The 11,063-nt window shown below is 53.4% G+C and overlaps 6 protein-coding genes across 6 annotated transcripts; 2 read left to right on the top strand and 4 right to left on the bottom strand.

Moving 5' to 3' along the window:
- Positions 1-218: 218 nt before the first annotated feature.
- On the bottom strand, positions 219-2,270 carry VE01_09909 (uncharacterized protein; the record flags this gene model as incomplete). Its single annotated transcript, XM_018279316.2, has 3 exons — positions 1,707-2,270; positions 569-1,651; positions 219-476 (listed from the first exon to the last, which is right to left on the bottom strand). Exons 1-3 carry the CDS (start codon positions 1,971-1,973, stop codon positions 219-221), a joined length of 1,608 nt encoding a protein of 535 aa, XP_018125660.1. The 5' UTR covers positions 1,974-2,270.
- Positions 2,271-2,553: 283 nt separating this feature from the next.
- Positions 2,554-3,377, bottom strand: VE01_09908 (uncharacterized protein). Its single transcript, XM_018279315.2, has 2 exons — positions 3,156-3,377; positions 2,554-3,095 (listed from the first exon to the last, which is right to left on the bottom strand). The coding sequence occupies exons 1-2, from the start codon at positions 3,257-3,259 to the stop codon at positions 2,630-2,632; spliced, it is 570 nt and encodes a 189-aa protein (XP_018125661.1). The 5' UTR covers positions 3,260-3,377; the 3' UTR covers positions 2,554-2,629.
- Positions 3,378-4,016: 639 nt separating this feature from the next.
- VE01_09907 (uncharacterized protein) lies at positions 4,017-5,804 on the top strand (the record flags this gene model as incomplete). Its single annotated transcript, XM_018279314.2, has 5 exons — positions 4,017-4,293; positions 4,346-4,555; positions 4,612-4,988; positions 5,040-5,324; positions 5,379-5,804. 5 exons carry the CDS (start codon positions 4,017-4,019, stop codon positions 5,790-5,792), a joined length of 1,563 nt encoding a protein of 520 aa, XP_018125662.1. The 3' UTR covers positions 5,793-5,804.
- VE01_09906 (uncharacterized protein) lies at positions 4,087-6,693 on the bottom strand. Its single transcript, XM_059464107.1, has one exon. The coding sequence runs from the start codon at positions 6,582-6,584 to the stop codon at positions 5,943-5,945; it is 642 nt and encodes a 213-aa protein (XP_059319268.1). The 5' UTR covers positions 6,585-6,693; the 3' UTR covers positions 4,087-5,942.
- A 573-nt stretch (positions 6,694-7,266) lies between these two features.
- Positions 7,267-9,387, top strand: PEX13 (Peroxisomal membrane protein PAS20). The gene is made up of 3 exons (XM_018279312.2): positions 7,267-7,767; positions 7,843-8,373; positions 8,425-9,387. The coding sequence occupies exons 1-3, from the start codon at positions 7,707-7,709 to the stop codon at positions 9,165-9,167; spliced, it is 1,335 nt and encodes a 444-aa protein (XP_018125664.1). The 5' UTR covers positions 7,267-7,706; the 3' UTR covers positions 9,168-9,387.
- Positions 9,388-9,540: 153 nt separating this feature from the next.
- On the bottom strand, positions 9,541-10,951 carry VE01_09904 (uncharacterized protein; the record flags this gene model as incomplete). Its single annotated transcript, XM_018279311.2, has 1 exon — positions 9,541-10,951. The coding sequence occupies exon 1, from the start codon at positions 10,927-10,929 to the stop codon at positions 9,541-9,543; it is 1,389 nt and encodes a 462-aa protein (XP_018125656.2). The 5' UTR covers positions 10,930-10,951.
- Between the last annotated feature and the right edge of the window lie 112 nt (positions 10,952-11,063).

Raw genomic sequence — 11,063 nt, 5'->3', positions numbered from 1 at the left:
AAAAACGGAGGGGTGTGATGATAGGTATATTTACCGCATGGCGCTACGGGTTAAGGGGGGGGGGGGGGGGGGGGGGAGGGGGGGGGATAGATGATGATAGATGAGATTATGATAGATGCAACGACGTATATGTTTACCCACTCCTCGATATTTACTTAAGGCTAATTCGTTTACGTTATTCCAGCTTCATCTCTGCTCACGAGGGACCCCCTAGCATCTCAAAACGGCACATCCTTCGCCGAATCCCTCCAGAACTCGCATCGTTCCCTCAGCGCCCGTATCTTCACATTCTGAAACCCCCCCTCGGCAACCACAAACTCCTTCCCCGTCGACCTATACTCTGGGACGCCTGGCTGGCTCGCATTGGTGAGTTTATGCGCGTTCGGATCCCCCGTCTGGAAGAAACTGGCGAAAGCTCCGGCGTAGCCTTCGTAGATCAGCGGATCGGATTTTTGGATCGCGTTTACTTGGTTCCACTGCTCTTCGTCAATAGGTTTTCCCGAAGTGGTAGCACAACAAGAATCAGGGAGACGGTGGGAAATGGGGGAAAAGGGGGGGTGTTACGCACGTAGATGGTATCACTTGCGTGCTTGGCGGGGGAAATCGTATACTCCCCCACATAACTCTTCTTATGCGCTGCACCAGCCGTCCAGTAGGCGGGACAGGCGAGAACGACGTCGCGGTAGATGAGCTGCGCCCTCTCGTAGGTGGTGTTGTAACTCGAAATCGTCTCTGTGGATCCAACTTCCGGGTACAAGGTTTTAACGCGCTGAATACCATGTTTTGAAAACCTAGGCAGGAAACCGCCGAGCCAGACATCGAAGGAGGCGGTTGACGAGTTGAAGGGGGGTGTGCCGGCGTTGGCTGTGCTTTTGAGTCCGGGGGGGATGAAGTTCTCCCCCTCATGAGAGTTGTACATCGAGAACCCAAAATCGATATTCACCTCCCCCTTCCTCGTAGCGTCGGTTAGCGACTGAGTTAGGAATTTTCCGTCGATGACGGGGGCCCAAGTGTTGGAACTGGTGTTATACTGGTGGCTGCTCGAGACGATCAACGATGCATCTCGGAGGGTCTGGACATCAACGGCTTTAAGACAAGCTAAGGAGTTCTTCCCCTCGCACCCGGTGAGTTTCGCCATCGTATCGTAAAGAGCCTGCGCTTCTGGTTCGTTGTATTTATACGCCTTTGGCCAGAACGGCGAGGATGCCAGGGCTTTGGTGAAGAGAGGGGGGTGGGTTTTGCCTCCATTCGCAATAACCTGCGCCACCACGCTTCCACCTCCAGCTGACTGTCCCCAAATACTGACATTCTTCGGATCCCCGCCAAATTGCTTAATATACTTATGAGTCCAAATCAGCGCTGCTTGCTGGTCCAGGAGGCCGGGGTTGAGATCCGAAGTCTTTGAGGCGGCGATCTCGCGGCCGGGGAGGAAGCCAAATGTGTTGACCCGGTAATTGGGGTAGACGAAGATGATATTATTGGATTCTGACACGTTGAGGACGGGGTAGGCAGAGGGGGGAATGGTAAAGGAGGCGCTGCCTTGGATGAAGGCCCCGCCGTAGTAGACGACTACTACGGGGCGGAGGGGTTGCGAGGGCGTCCAGGGGCGGGAGTAGAGGCCTAGGTAGAGGCAGTCTTCTGAGCCGTTGACCTGCGGGTTTCATTAGTTGAGGTAGATGACACAGAGTTGGGGGGGGGGGGCTCACAGTCCGCTGCGGACACATGTCAAAGCTCTGATCGGAGTCGTATATGCCATTGGTAATTGGGATCGGGGGTTGCGGTGCTCTGAACCTGTTTTCGCCGACGGGGGGGGCGGCGTAGGGGATTTTTCGATAGTAACTTATGTTGTACTCTGGTGAGTAGGAGCCTTGGAATGTGCCGTATTCTAGGGAGGCTGTGAGTTGGATTGCTTGGGTCCAGGGGATGAGAAATGAGAGGGCGGAGAAAATCGCGAGGGGGGTAAGGCGTGCCATGACTTCTTTCTTCCAATCGAATAAATCCCTAGAACCGGGAAATACAGTCTGAGAATTAACCAAAAATCCCAAGCTTTGGGGATGCCTTGATAGATTTAACGATCTTTCATATTTACGTTCCCCCTTCCCCCATAGCGGGGATATACTTTACGGGGAAAGTAAGTTTAATTTTCGCGGGGTAAAAGTTTATGGGGAAATTAAGAATTCGACCAGTGGGAATAACTCCACGAATAGCTCCATCAAACCACCATGGGTTTGCTGGATGATCATTATCGCGAATGGTTACGTCGGTTGTTGATATCCCGAGCCGTTTAAGGTGCAGACAGACAGTTAAGGCTATAAATGAGCTCCGCACGGCCGAATCCACTTTCTTACACCGCTGAGAACGACTTTGCGGGGTACGGGCCAAAGCTTCGCTGTAGTATATTTGCAAATCGCATACGAAGGAACCGGCCTCAAATTCCCATTTTTAAATGTAAGCTTAAGCTTCTGGAACACACACCTCAAAACCCACCGAGTTCCTCTTCCCCTCCCTAAACCCACACTTCCCCAACGCCCTCCCCCCCCCCCCCCCCCAATTCTCCGTATCCATCTTCGCCGTCATCATCCTTATCGTAGGCCGCAATTCCCAAAACCGCTTTATGAACGCAACGCATCTACGGATTCTGTAGCGTAGCCTCTGCCCGAGGAGCACACACCTCAAAAACCACCGCCTCCCTCCTCCCCACCCCAAGCGCCGGCAACACGATCCCCTCCTCTTGCCCTACTTCCTTAAACCCGCACTTCCCCAGCACCCTCCTACTCTCCCAATTCTCCGTATCCGTCTTCGCGGTCATAATCCGGATCGTCGGGCGCAGTTCCCAAAAGCGACTTACAAAAGCCCCCACAGACTCTGTAGCGTAGCCCTTGCCCCAGAATGACGGGTGGAAGGTGTACCCTAGCTCGACAATGGGGGTGAGGCGGAAGACGCCTACGATGCCGATCATGCGGGTGGTTGGGCTGGGGGCGGTGGAGGTAGGGCGGAGGAAGACGGCGTAGTTTAAGCCGTGGGGGTTGTTGGAGACTAGGAGGCCTTTCATCTGCTCTTTGCTTTCTTCAATTGTTTTGAGGCATCCGCGGGAGCTGGGAGGGATCAGCTACGGTGTGTTTGAGTGGCACCTGTCTTATCCCATGCATACGCACCTCCATCGGGTGGCCTCTGGACTCGACCAGATGGCGTGGAAGTCGTCTAGGTTATCCTCTGTGAGCTGCGTGAGCAACAGGCGGGGGGTTTCTATTTGATCCATTTGATACGGAAGACTGAAGCCTAACTACGTGGGCGTTTAGGTGGGCGATTTTTGGGTAAAGCCTCATAAAGGCGCTTTGGGTAATATGAGGTCGCGAGTCGGATTTGGCGGAGGGCTTATAAATGCGTGGAGGTTCGTATTCAGAGCCGCGCTCTATCTAACTAACTGTTTGGCGACATAGCGCAGGGCGCTTAACTATTGTCAGACTCTCAATGTGAGAATACTATTTTTTAGGCGCTGGTGCCAGCAACAATTGCGGCTGTCATATAAATTTGTACTGTATAACATACATGCTAAGCAGGGTGTGGTAAACAGATTGCTTCTCGAACCTCCTTCCCCTCCCTCTCTGCCACGACTTTCAGCCCCATCCCGCATTTTGGCCCCTGCCAAGCAGCTGCCATATGGCTTTGCTAGGATGTCTGATATTAGACCAGCCGTTGTCGCTGTGGGGGCTAGAGATATCTCAGTAATTCACGAAGTTATTCGGAGATGCGGAGCATCCTCCCGCCACGACCCTGCATCTCCCGCATATTATTTCATTTCTCCGTTCCGTCTTACTTGCGTCAGTACTTTATATATTGTGAAGGATTCACGGCTAAAGAATAATCGATAATTAGAAAATGATGCGGGGATAGCTAGAAAGCTTCACTGGGTATAAATAGATGCGTTTGGAATGAGAAATTGCTAATCCTGTAAGAACTTGGAAGGCTAATTCCCACGGGTTTTAATTCATCTGAAGACCAAGCTAAACTTCAAGATGAGATCTGCGATTTACCTTGCCTCGTTCCTGCTTGGCCTGGCAGCAGCAAGTCATCCGCGTCAGCCAACCGCTGTTGTCGATGCTGGAACTGTTGTCGGCGTGACTACCTCTCTACCGTCCTCGACGGTAACCGTCAACAAGTTCCTCGGAATCCCTTACGCTGAACCCCCTGTGGGTTCAAGGCGATTTCTGCCTCCCAAACCCCTCAAACGCTTTGCAAAGCACACCTTCAATGCAAATCAATGGGGGAAACATTGCCATCAGCGAAATGAAGGTCTGTCCTAAGCATTCTGCCGTCCAGTGATAGATAAGCTAACCTACCGCAGCGGAGACCGTTGTTTCCGATGAGAGCGAAGACTGTCTCTTTCTAAACGTCTACACGCCTGCTGAGTGCTCTGGAAAAAAGCTACCTGTGTTGTTCTGGATTTATGGAGGCAACCTGCAAGACGGGAACTCTGGAAGAGCAATGTTTGATGGCACTAGCTTTGCTACTAACCAAAATATTGTAGTTGTGACTATTAATTATCGAGTAAACGGTATATCAACCCTCATATCAATTCTGCAGACTTGCATTTTAACTCGACCCCTGCAGTATTCGGCTTCCCAAGCTCTCCAGCCCTTCCTCTCACCGAGTCCAACCCCGGCTTCCTCGATCAGCGACTGGCTCTTCAATGGGTGCAGAAGAACATCCACGCATTTAACGGCGATCCAAAGAAAGTGACCATCGGAGGCGAATCGTCCGGTGCATCCTCAGTCGATCGGCTGGTCGACACCTTTGGTCCTCCCCTCATCGCACCATTTCGAGCAGCGTCAGCGTCAAGTGGTCAAGCCACAGTCAGCGGCATTCCACGAGACTCCGGCCCAGCATCATGGGCAGCGTTGGTCTCAGTTCTGGGCTGCAATGGCACCTCATCGAAAGTGGAGCTAGCTTGCATGCAGCGTGTTGACGCCCTGGCTATTCGCAATATAGTGACCAGTGGTGATCTCGACTAGACTGCTGTTACCGACGGAGTGACGCAGGTTGAGCTGCCATATCTTGCCAACCGGGCGGCTGGAAATGCCGCGCAGGTTCCGGTGTATATTGGAACTTCGGCTCAGGAGGGGACGACGCTCGCCCGTACTTACAATCTGGATATTCCAAACTTCACGGAGGAGCAGATGATGTATCTTCTGAGCACAATGACTGGAGGGGACCCAGCATTGAACGGCTTGTTCAGCTCTCTTGTGCATTCTATTATGGATACAGATGGTCTTTCTCTGTTCTATGCCGCAGCGCAATCATACACCGAGCTTGTGTATCAGTGTGTAAGTATATCAGTTCCAGCGCTTTGAAGCACCAGCTAATTGAGTCACTTATAGCCAGCTAAGCTCGTCGCTCAAGCCACAGCCCAGAGCGGCCTCCCAGCCTGGAGATACTACCATAATATTTCCTTCCCAAACATCTATCTGAATGATGACCCCAATACCTATCCTAAGTTTGGTTCGTTCCACACCGCAGATCTCGGGCTTATCTGGGGAACTTACCCAAAAGAAAATGCCACTCTTGTTGAAGTGGGGCTGAGTAAGACGATACAGAAGGCCTGGGCGGGCTTCGTTAAGGATCCCTGGGGAGAGGGCCCAGGATGGGATAGGGTTGATGAGAATGGTGCTGGTCTTGCTTGCTTTGGATGTGATGGGGGAACCGGCTTTACGCTCATTGATGAGCCACATGTCGATGCGAGATGTCCCTACTATAATTCGCTTTACAGCATCACGAAGTCGCCGTATTTTTAATATCGTACCGTGGACGGACATTGGGCGATGGACTTTAGTGATAGTTGTGTTGTTTCATTTGCTTAGTAATGGAATTGATGTGCATTATAATGGACACCAATCTATAGAGATATCATCTCCGCTCATGCTAGAGGTAATATCATCTGCTACTCATGCCAGAGGGACATGAGATTCTATTCCTTCGGCCTTCAGTGCAGCCTGCACCGACTCGCGCTTTGCCAAATTGACAACCAAGCCAGTATATTTAGGATACTTCCCCTTCATATCAATCCCCAACGACGACCCCCAGCGATGAAAGACGTACAAGTACGCATCCACAGCCGTAAAATCCGAGCCAACAGCATGCTCACTGGACAAATCTTGGTCGATAGTAGCAAAACACTCCTGAACAGTCAGGATCGCCCTGGCTTTGATAGACGGATAAGTCGTGGTATCGTCCGAATATCGATGAGGTCTGAAGAGACCACCGAAAGCTTGACCATGAACTACGCCCGAGATCCAGTTCATCCATTCGTACGCCCGGACAATCTCCAGATTGGTTTTGCCTAGGAGGTGCTTGTCTGGGACGAGCTGCGATATTGCCGTCATGATGGCAGGATTCTCTGTGATGGTTTGGCCATCAATCAATAGGACCGGGACTTTCATCTTGGGATTGATGTGGCGGAATTCTTCGGGGTATCCAGCATGGACGTCTAGTTTCACTGACTCGAATTCAATGCCTGCCTCGTTCAGGAGAATGTGAGGTGCCAGCGAGCATGCTCCGGACGAGTACCACAACTTGATTGGTGCCATTTGGGCGGTTGTTATATAATGAATGGGTGTAAGGTTTGTTTGGGGTAGATAATGTATAGTTACTCTACTTACTGAAGACAGCAGTATAAAATGCAGTCTGTAATACAGGAAACTTACGAAGTTATATCTTAATACCTCTACTGGGGATGTAGGATTCAACACGTTACCTGTATCACATCCATATGTGGAGATTTGTCATCGGCTGAGTCCAGGCCCGGAGGAACATTGATAATCTTACACACCATAACAGCATCCCATCGGACACGGCATCGGATCGGTTTCAGCGGGAATGCCGATAGCACTACAGTCTTGTTAGTGAGCTGCCACCAACATTGAACTGTAAATGAACAAAAAACACCTGAACCGCCGGTTTTGAAGCCTTCAGACCAGCCCATAATCCCGGTGATTTACACATCTGACTATTTCAACCACCAAAAGCTGTGGATTAAAGCTTTCTGCAAGGCTACTGTACCTTTTTTTCTTCATTCAAGCCATGATAAATGTGATAATGAACCACAGACAGCTTGTGCTGTCACGTGTAGTAGATCAGCCCCTTTACGCTTTTATACTTCGGCTCGGTGGATTCACTAGTCACGTGGATCTCCAACTTTTGGTTGGGGATCCCCCACAATTGCAAACAGACCTCGGCCTGTTTGCCAGGCTAACCACATGGGAGATGACTAAGACCCCAAACACGTTCTACCGCGGGCGAATCCCGAGGAACTTGGATCTTTTCATCATTACGCCGGTGATCTCGTCTTCATCCACGCCTCCGAACTTCATTTCTCTTGTATTAACTACTCCAGCAGCAGCGGCGATTACGACAGCGACGTTGAAGCGACAGATACTCACACAGCGAGCGTCTTGCAAGTAAACGAAGGAGACCGAAGACCGGCGCATCTGAATACTTGGTACACTAGGCATCTTCCCCGCAAAACACGGCCATCACCGAACGTCAGCAGAATATTATTTGAATCATCCGGCTTGCCACATCACGACATCGCGATATACACCATAGATTACTGCTCGACGACACTGAGCCGTAGATCTAACGGGTATACACGCAAAGCAGCTATAAGCGCGATCAAGGCGTAAGCCGCGGCATCAAACGAAAGCGAGGCAATGGCAAGCGCAAGCCCACCGAAGCCGTGGGAGCGAGCGGGCGCTGGAGCGGCCACTTCTGGTAAGTTTTAAGACCGACACTTTAATCTTTGGCTGCTATGCCACCTGAAGAGACTCCGCTAACACTGTCATTCAGTGATGCCACAGTCGTCTGCACCGTCATTACCGGCAGTGGCAACATCAACAGCACTAACCACATCCGCACCGGCAATCCCACAAAGGCCGTCGACGCTCGCATCGACGGTTAACCAGAACGCATCGGCATACTCTCCATACGGACAGAACCGCCTCGGCGCCTCGCCATACGGCAGCACCATGGGCGGAATGGGTGGCATGGGCGGCATGTCATCTTACTCCTCACCCTACTCCCGTATGGGCGGAATGGGCGGCATGGGAGGCTACGGCTCCTCAATGTACGGTGGTGGTATGGGCGGATACGGAATGGGTGGAATGGGCGGCTACGGCGGGATGGGAGGAATGGGCGGCTACGGTATGGGTGGCATGGGAGGGATGGGAATGGACCCCAACGACCCGAATAGCCTCACTCACAGCTTCAGCCAGAGCACACAGGCTACATTCCAGATCATCGAGAGCATAGTCGGTGCCTTTGGCGGCTTCGCACAGATGCTCGAGAGCACCTACATGGCAACTCACTCCTCCTTCTTTGGTAAGTCCCCCCTCACCCTCCATCCACAACCCGCATTCTAACCACCCCCAGCCATGGTCTCCGTCGCCGAACAATTCGGCAACCTCCGCAACACCCTCGGCTCCATCCTCGGGATCTTCACCATCCTCCGCTGGTTCCGCACCCTCATCGCCAAAGTAACCGGCCGTCCCCCGCCCGCCGACGCCACAGCCCTCACCCCCGCGGCATTCGCCTCCTTCGAAGGCCGCTCCCTCCCCGACGGCCACCCCTCCCAACCCCCCAAGCTCTCCAAGAAGCCCTTCCTCGTCTTCCTCCTCGCCGCCTTCGGCCTCCCCTACCTAATGGGGAAACTGATCCGCTCCCTCGCCGCCTCCAACGAGGCCGCCGAGCGCGCTCGCCTCCAAGCCCAAGGCGTCCAATTCGGACCCGACGGCCAGCCGCTGCCGGTTCCGCAGCTTGATCCCGCGCAGTTGGATTACTGCCGTGTGCTGTATGACTTTAAGCCTGAGTCGGGCGCGGCGGTGCAGGGTGTGGATTTGGCGGTTTCGAAGGGCGATTTGGTCGCTGTGCTGAGTAAGAGTGATCCGTTGGGTCAGCCGAGTGAGTGGTGGAGGTGTCGTGCGCGTGATGGGCGCGTGGGGTACTTGCCGGGTGTGTACCTTGGGGAGGCGAGGAAGGCGGGTGCGGGAGCTGTGGTGGCAGGGAAGGGAGCGGAGTCGAGGACGAGCACGATGAGTAGTGTGGGGAATGGGATGAGTGGTATGGCTGGGGGTGAGGGGATTGAGGGGTTCCAGAAGAGTCAGTTTTACTCGTAGGGAGGGGATAGGGTGAGGTGAGGTGTGATATAATTGGGAAGCCGAGTGTATGAAGGGCATAAGATGGGATGGGACTGGCTCCATAAATGGAGCTGGGCGGCGTTATGGGGGTTCGGGTTGGGTTTTGGGTCAGGCATGTGGGATATACTTCTTCATATTTGAGACGTCAGAGGACATTTTCTATGTATTAAAAATTCCGACTGATATCCTAGTTTCATGATACACGTGCTCTTCTAAATAATAACCAAATTGCCCCACGCTCGCGCCAAAAAAAAAGTCCCCTATTCTAGCAAACCCACCTCCGCCGGTCTTTTATCTATTCCCCATCTCCCAAACCCCAAGATCATACATTTTTTCAAAACACCCCGCCCACTCAATACCTCCCATACCACCCTCCATACCCCCCCCTCACAACCCGCTCAACCCCCCCACCTCTCCCCTCACTCCAACTCCTAACCCTCCCACCACCCTCCCCCCTTTCCCACCCCCAATACGGACTCCCCTCCGCCCCCGTACGCGATCGTCGAAACCTCTCCCTCAGCCCCTCATCGCCCCCCACAATCCCAGCACCATACCCCCACAACCCCCCACGATACCCCTCCATCGGCCCCCCCACGGCACCCGCTGGCCTCCACCCACTCATCGGATCCGTCGCCCTCCATATATCATCCATCGGTTCCACGGGTCTTGTCGGCCAATTCCACACACCGCGGCCTCGCACGCCTCGCCAGAAGCGATCGTATAACCTCCGTCCCGCAACACGTCTTGCTTCCTCCTGTGCCTCGCGCTGACGGACCGCTCGTAGAGCTTCGAAAAAGCGCTCCTCGTATGACTTCTGCTCTGGCTCTTCGAAGAGTGCGCGAGCCTGGGATGGGGTATGATGGGGGTTGTCGACGGTAGTCCTTCCCCCTTCACCACTGGGCAAATCCCCATCCCCGTCTTTCTCCCCAGCATCACCAACATCATCAGCCTCAGAAGCCGCAGCATCCTCCTCCTCCTCCTCTTCTTCTTCCTTCTCCCCATCATCAACAACCTCCCCCCTCCCCGCCGCCACCTCTCCATACAAATCATAAATCGCCCTCCTGTATGGGTCTGAAAGGATCGCATACGCTGCACTAAGCGCCTTGAAACGTTCCGCGGCCTTAGGGTCGGGGTTTTTGTCCGGGTGGGTGAGGAGAGCGAGGCGGTGGTAGGAGGTTTTTATTGAGGAGGCGGGGGCGGTGGGGGGGAGGGTGAGGAGGGTGTAGAGGGCTGTGTGGGGGTGTGAGGAGAAGGAGGGCATTGTTGGGTGGATGGGTTGTTGGGGGGGCTGCTGGGGGGGAGGTTGATGGTTGAGGGGGGGTTGGTGGTGGAGGGGTTGTTGGACTGGGTGATGGGTGTGGTAGACTGGTTGTTGGAGTGGTTGCTGAACGTATCGAAAGCCTCGAACCACAGGAACTGCAAACGTCTCCGTATCGAAGATGTCTTCGTAACTCTGCCAAAACGGCTGCTCTCCCTGCGTCTGCGGCGCACTGTGAACCTCGTTACAATGTCTACAGCGATTTGCAGTGGAAGCCAAAGCAGCAGGAGCGTAGAAGAGTGTGAAGAAGTTCATGATGCCTTTTCCTTCTTTCCGTTTCTCTTCGTAGTGGTGGTGGGCTGGGGGAGATATGTAAGGGGTGAGATACTTTTCCAAGTTTTCCGGGGAGATTTGATTTTGGGAGTCGGACAAAGCGCAGGGCGACGGACAGTTTTTGAGGGCGGTAGTACGGGGGGTGGGCATGGGAACAAGAGATTTGTTTTTGTTTGTTGGAGGACTTGGGGGGACGGGGGACGGGTGTGATGGGGGACAGGGAGTTGGCAAACAAGGAAATGGGAATGCGGGATGGATACGTGGAATGCGGATATCCCTAATCG

This window comes from Pseudogymnoascus verrucosus (genome assembly GCF_001662655.1).
Source record: "Pseudogymnoascus verrucosus strain UAMH 10579 unplaced genomic scaffold scaffold_72, whole genome shotgun sequence".
Lineage (NCBI taxonomy): Eukaryota > Fungi > Ascomycota > Leotiomycetes > Thelebolales > Thelebolaceae > Pseudogymnoascus > Pseudogymnoascus verrucosus.
The sequence above is the reverse complement of the archived record's forward strand: the minus strand, read 5'-3'. Positions and strand labels throughout refer to the sequence as shown.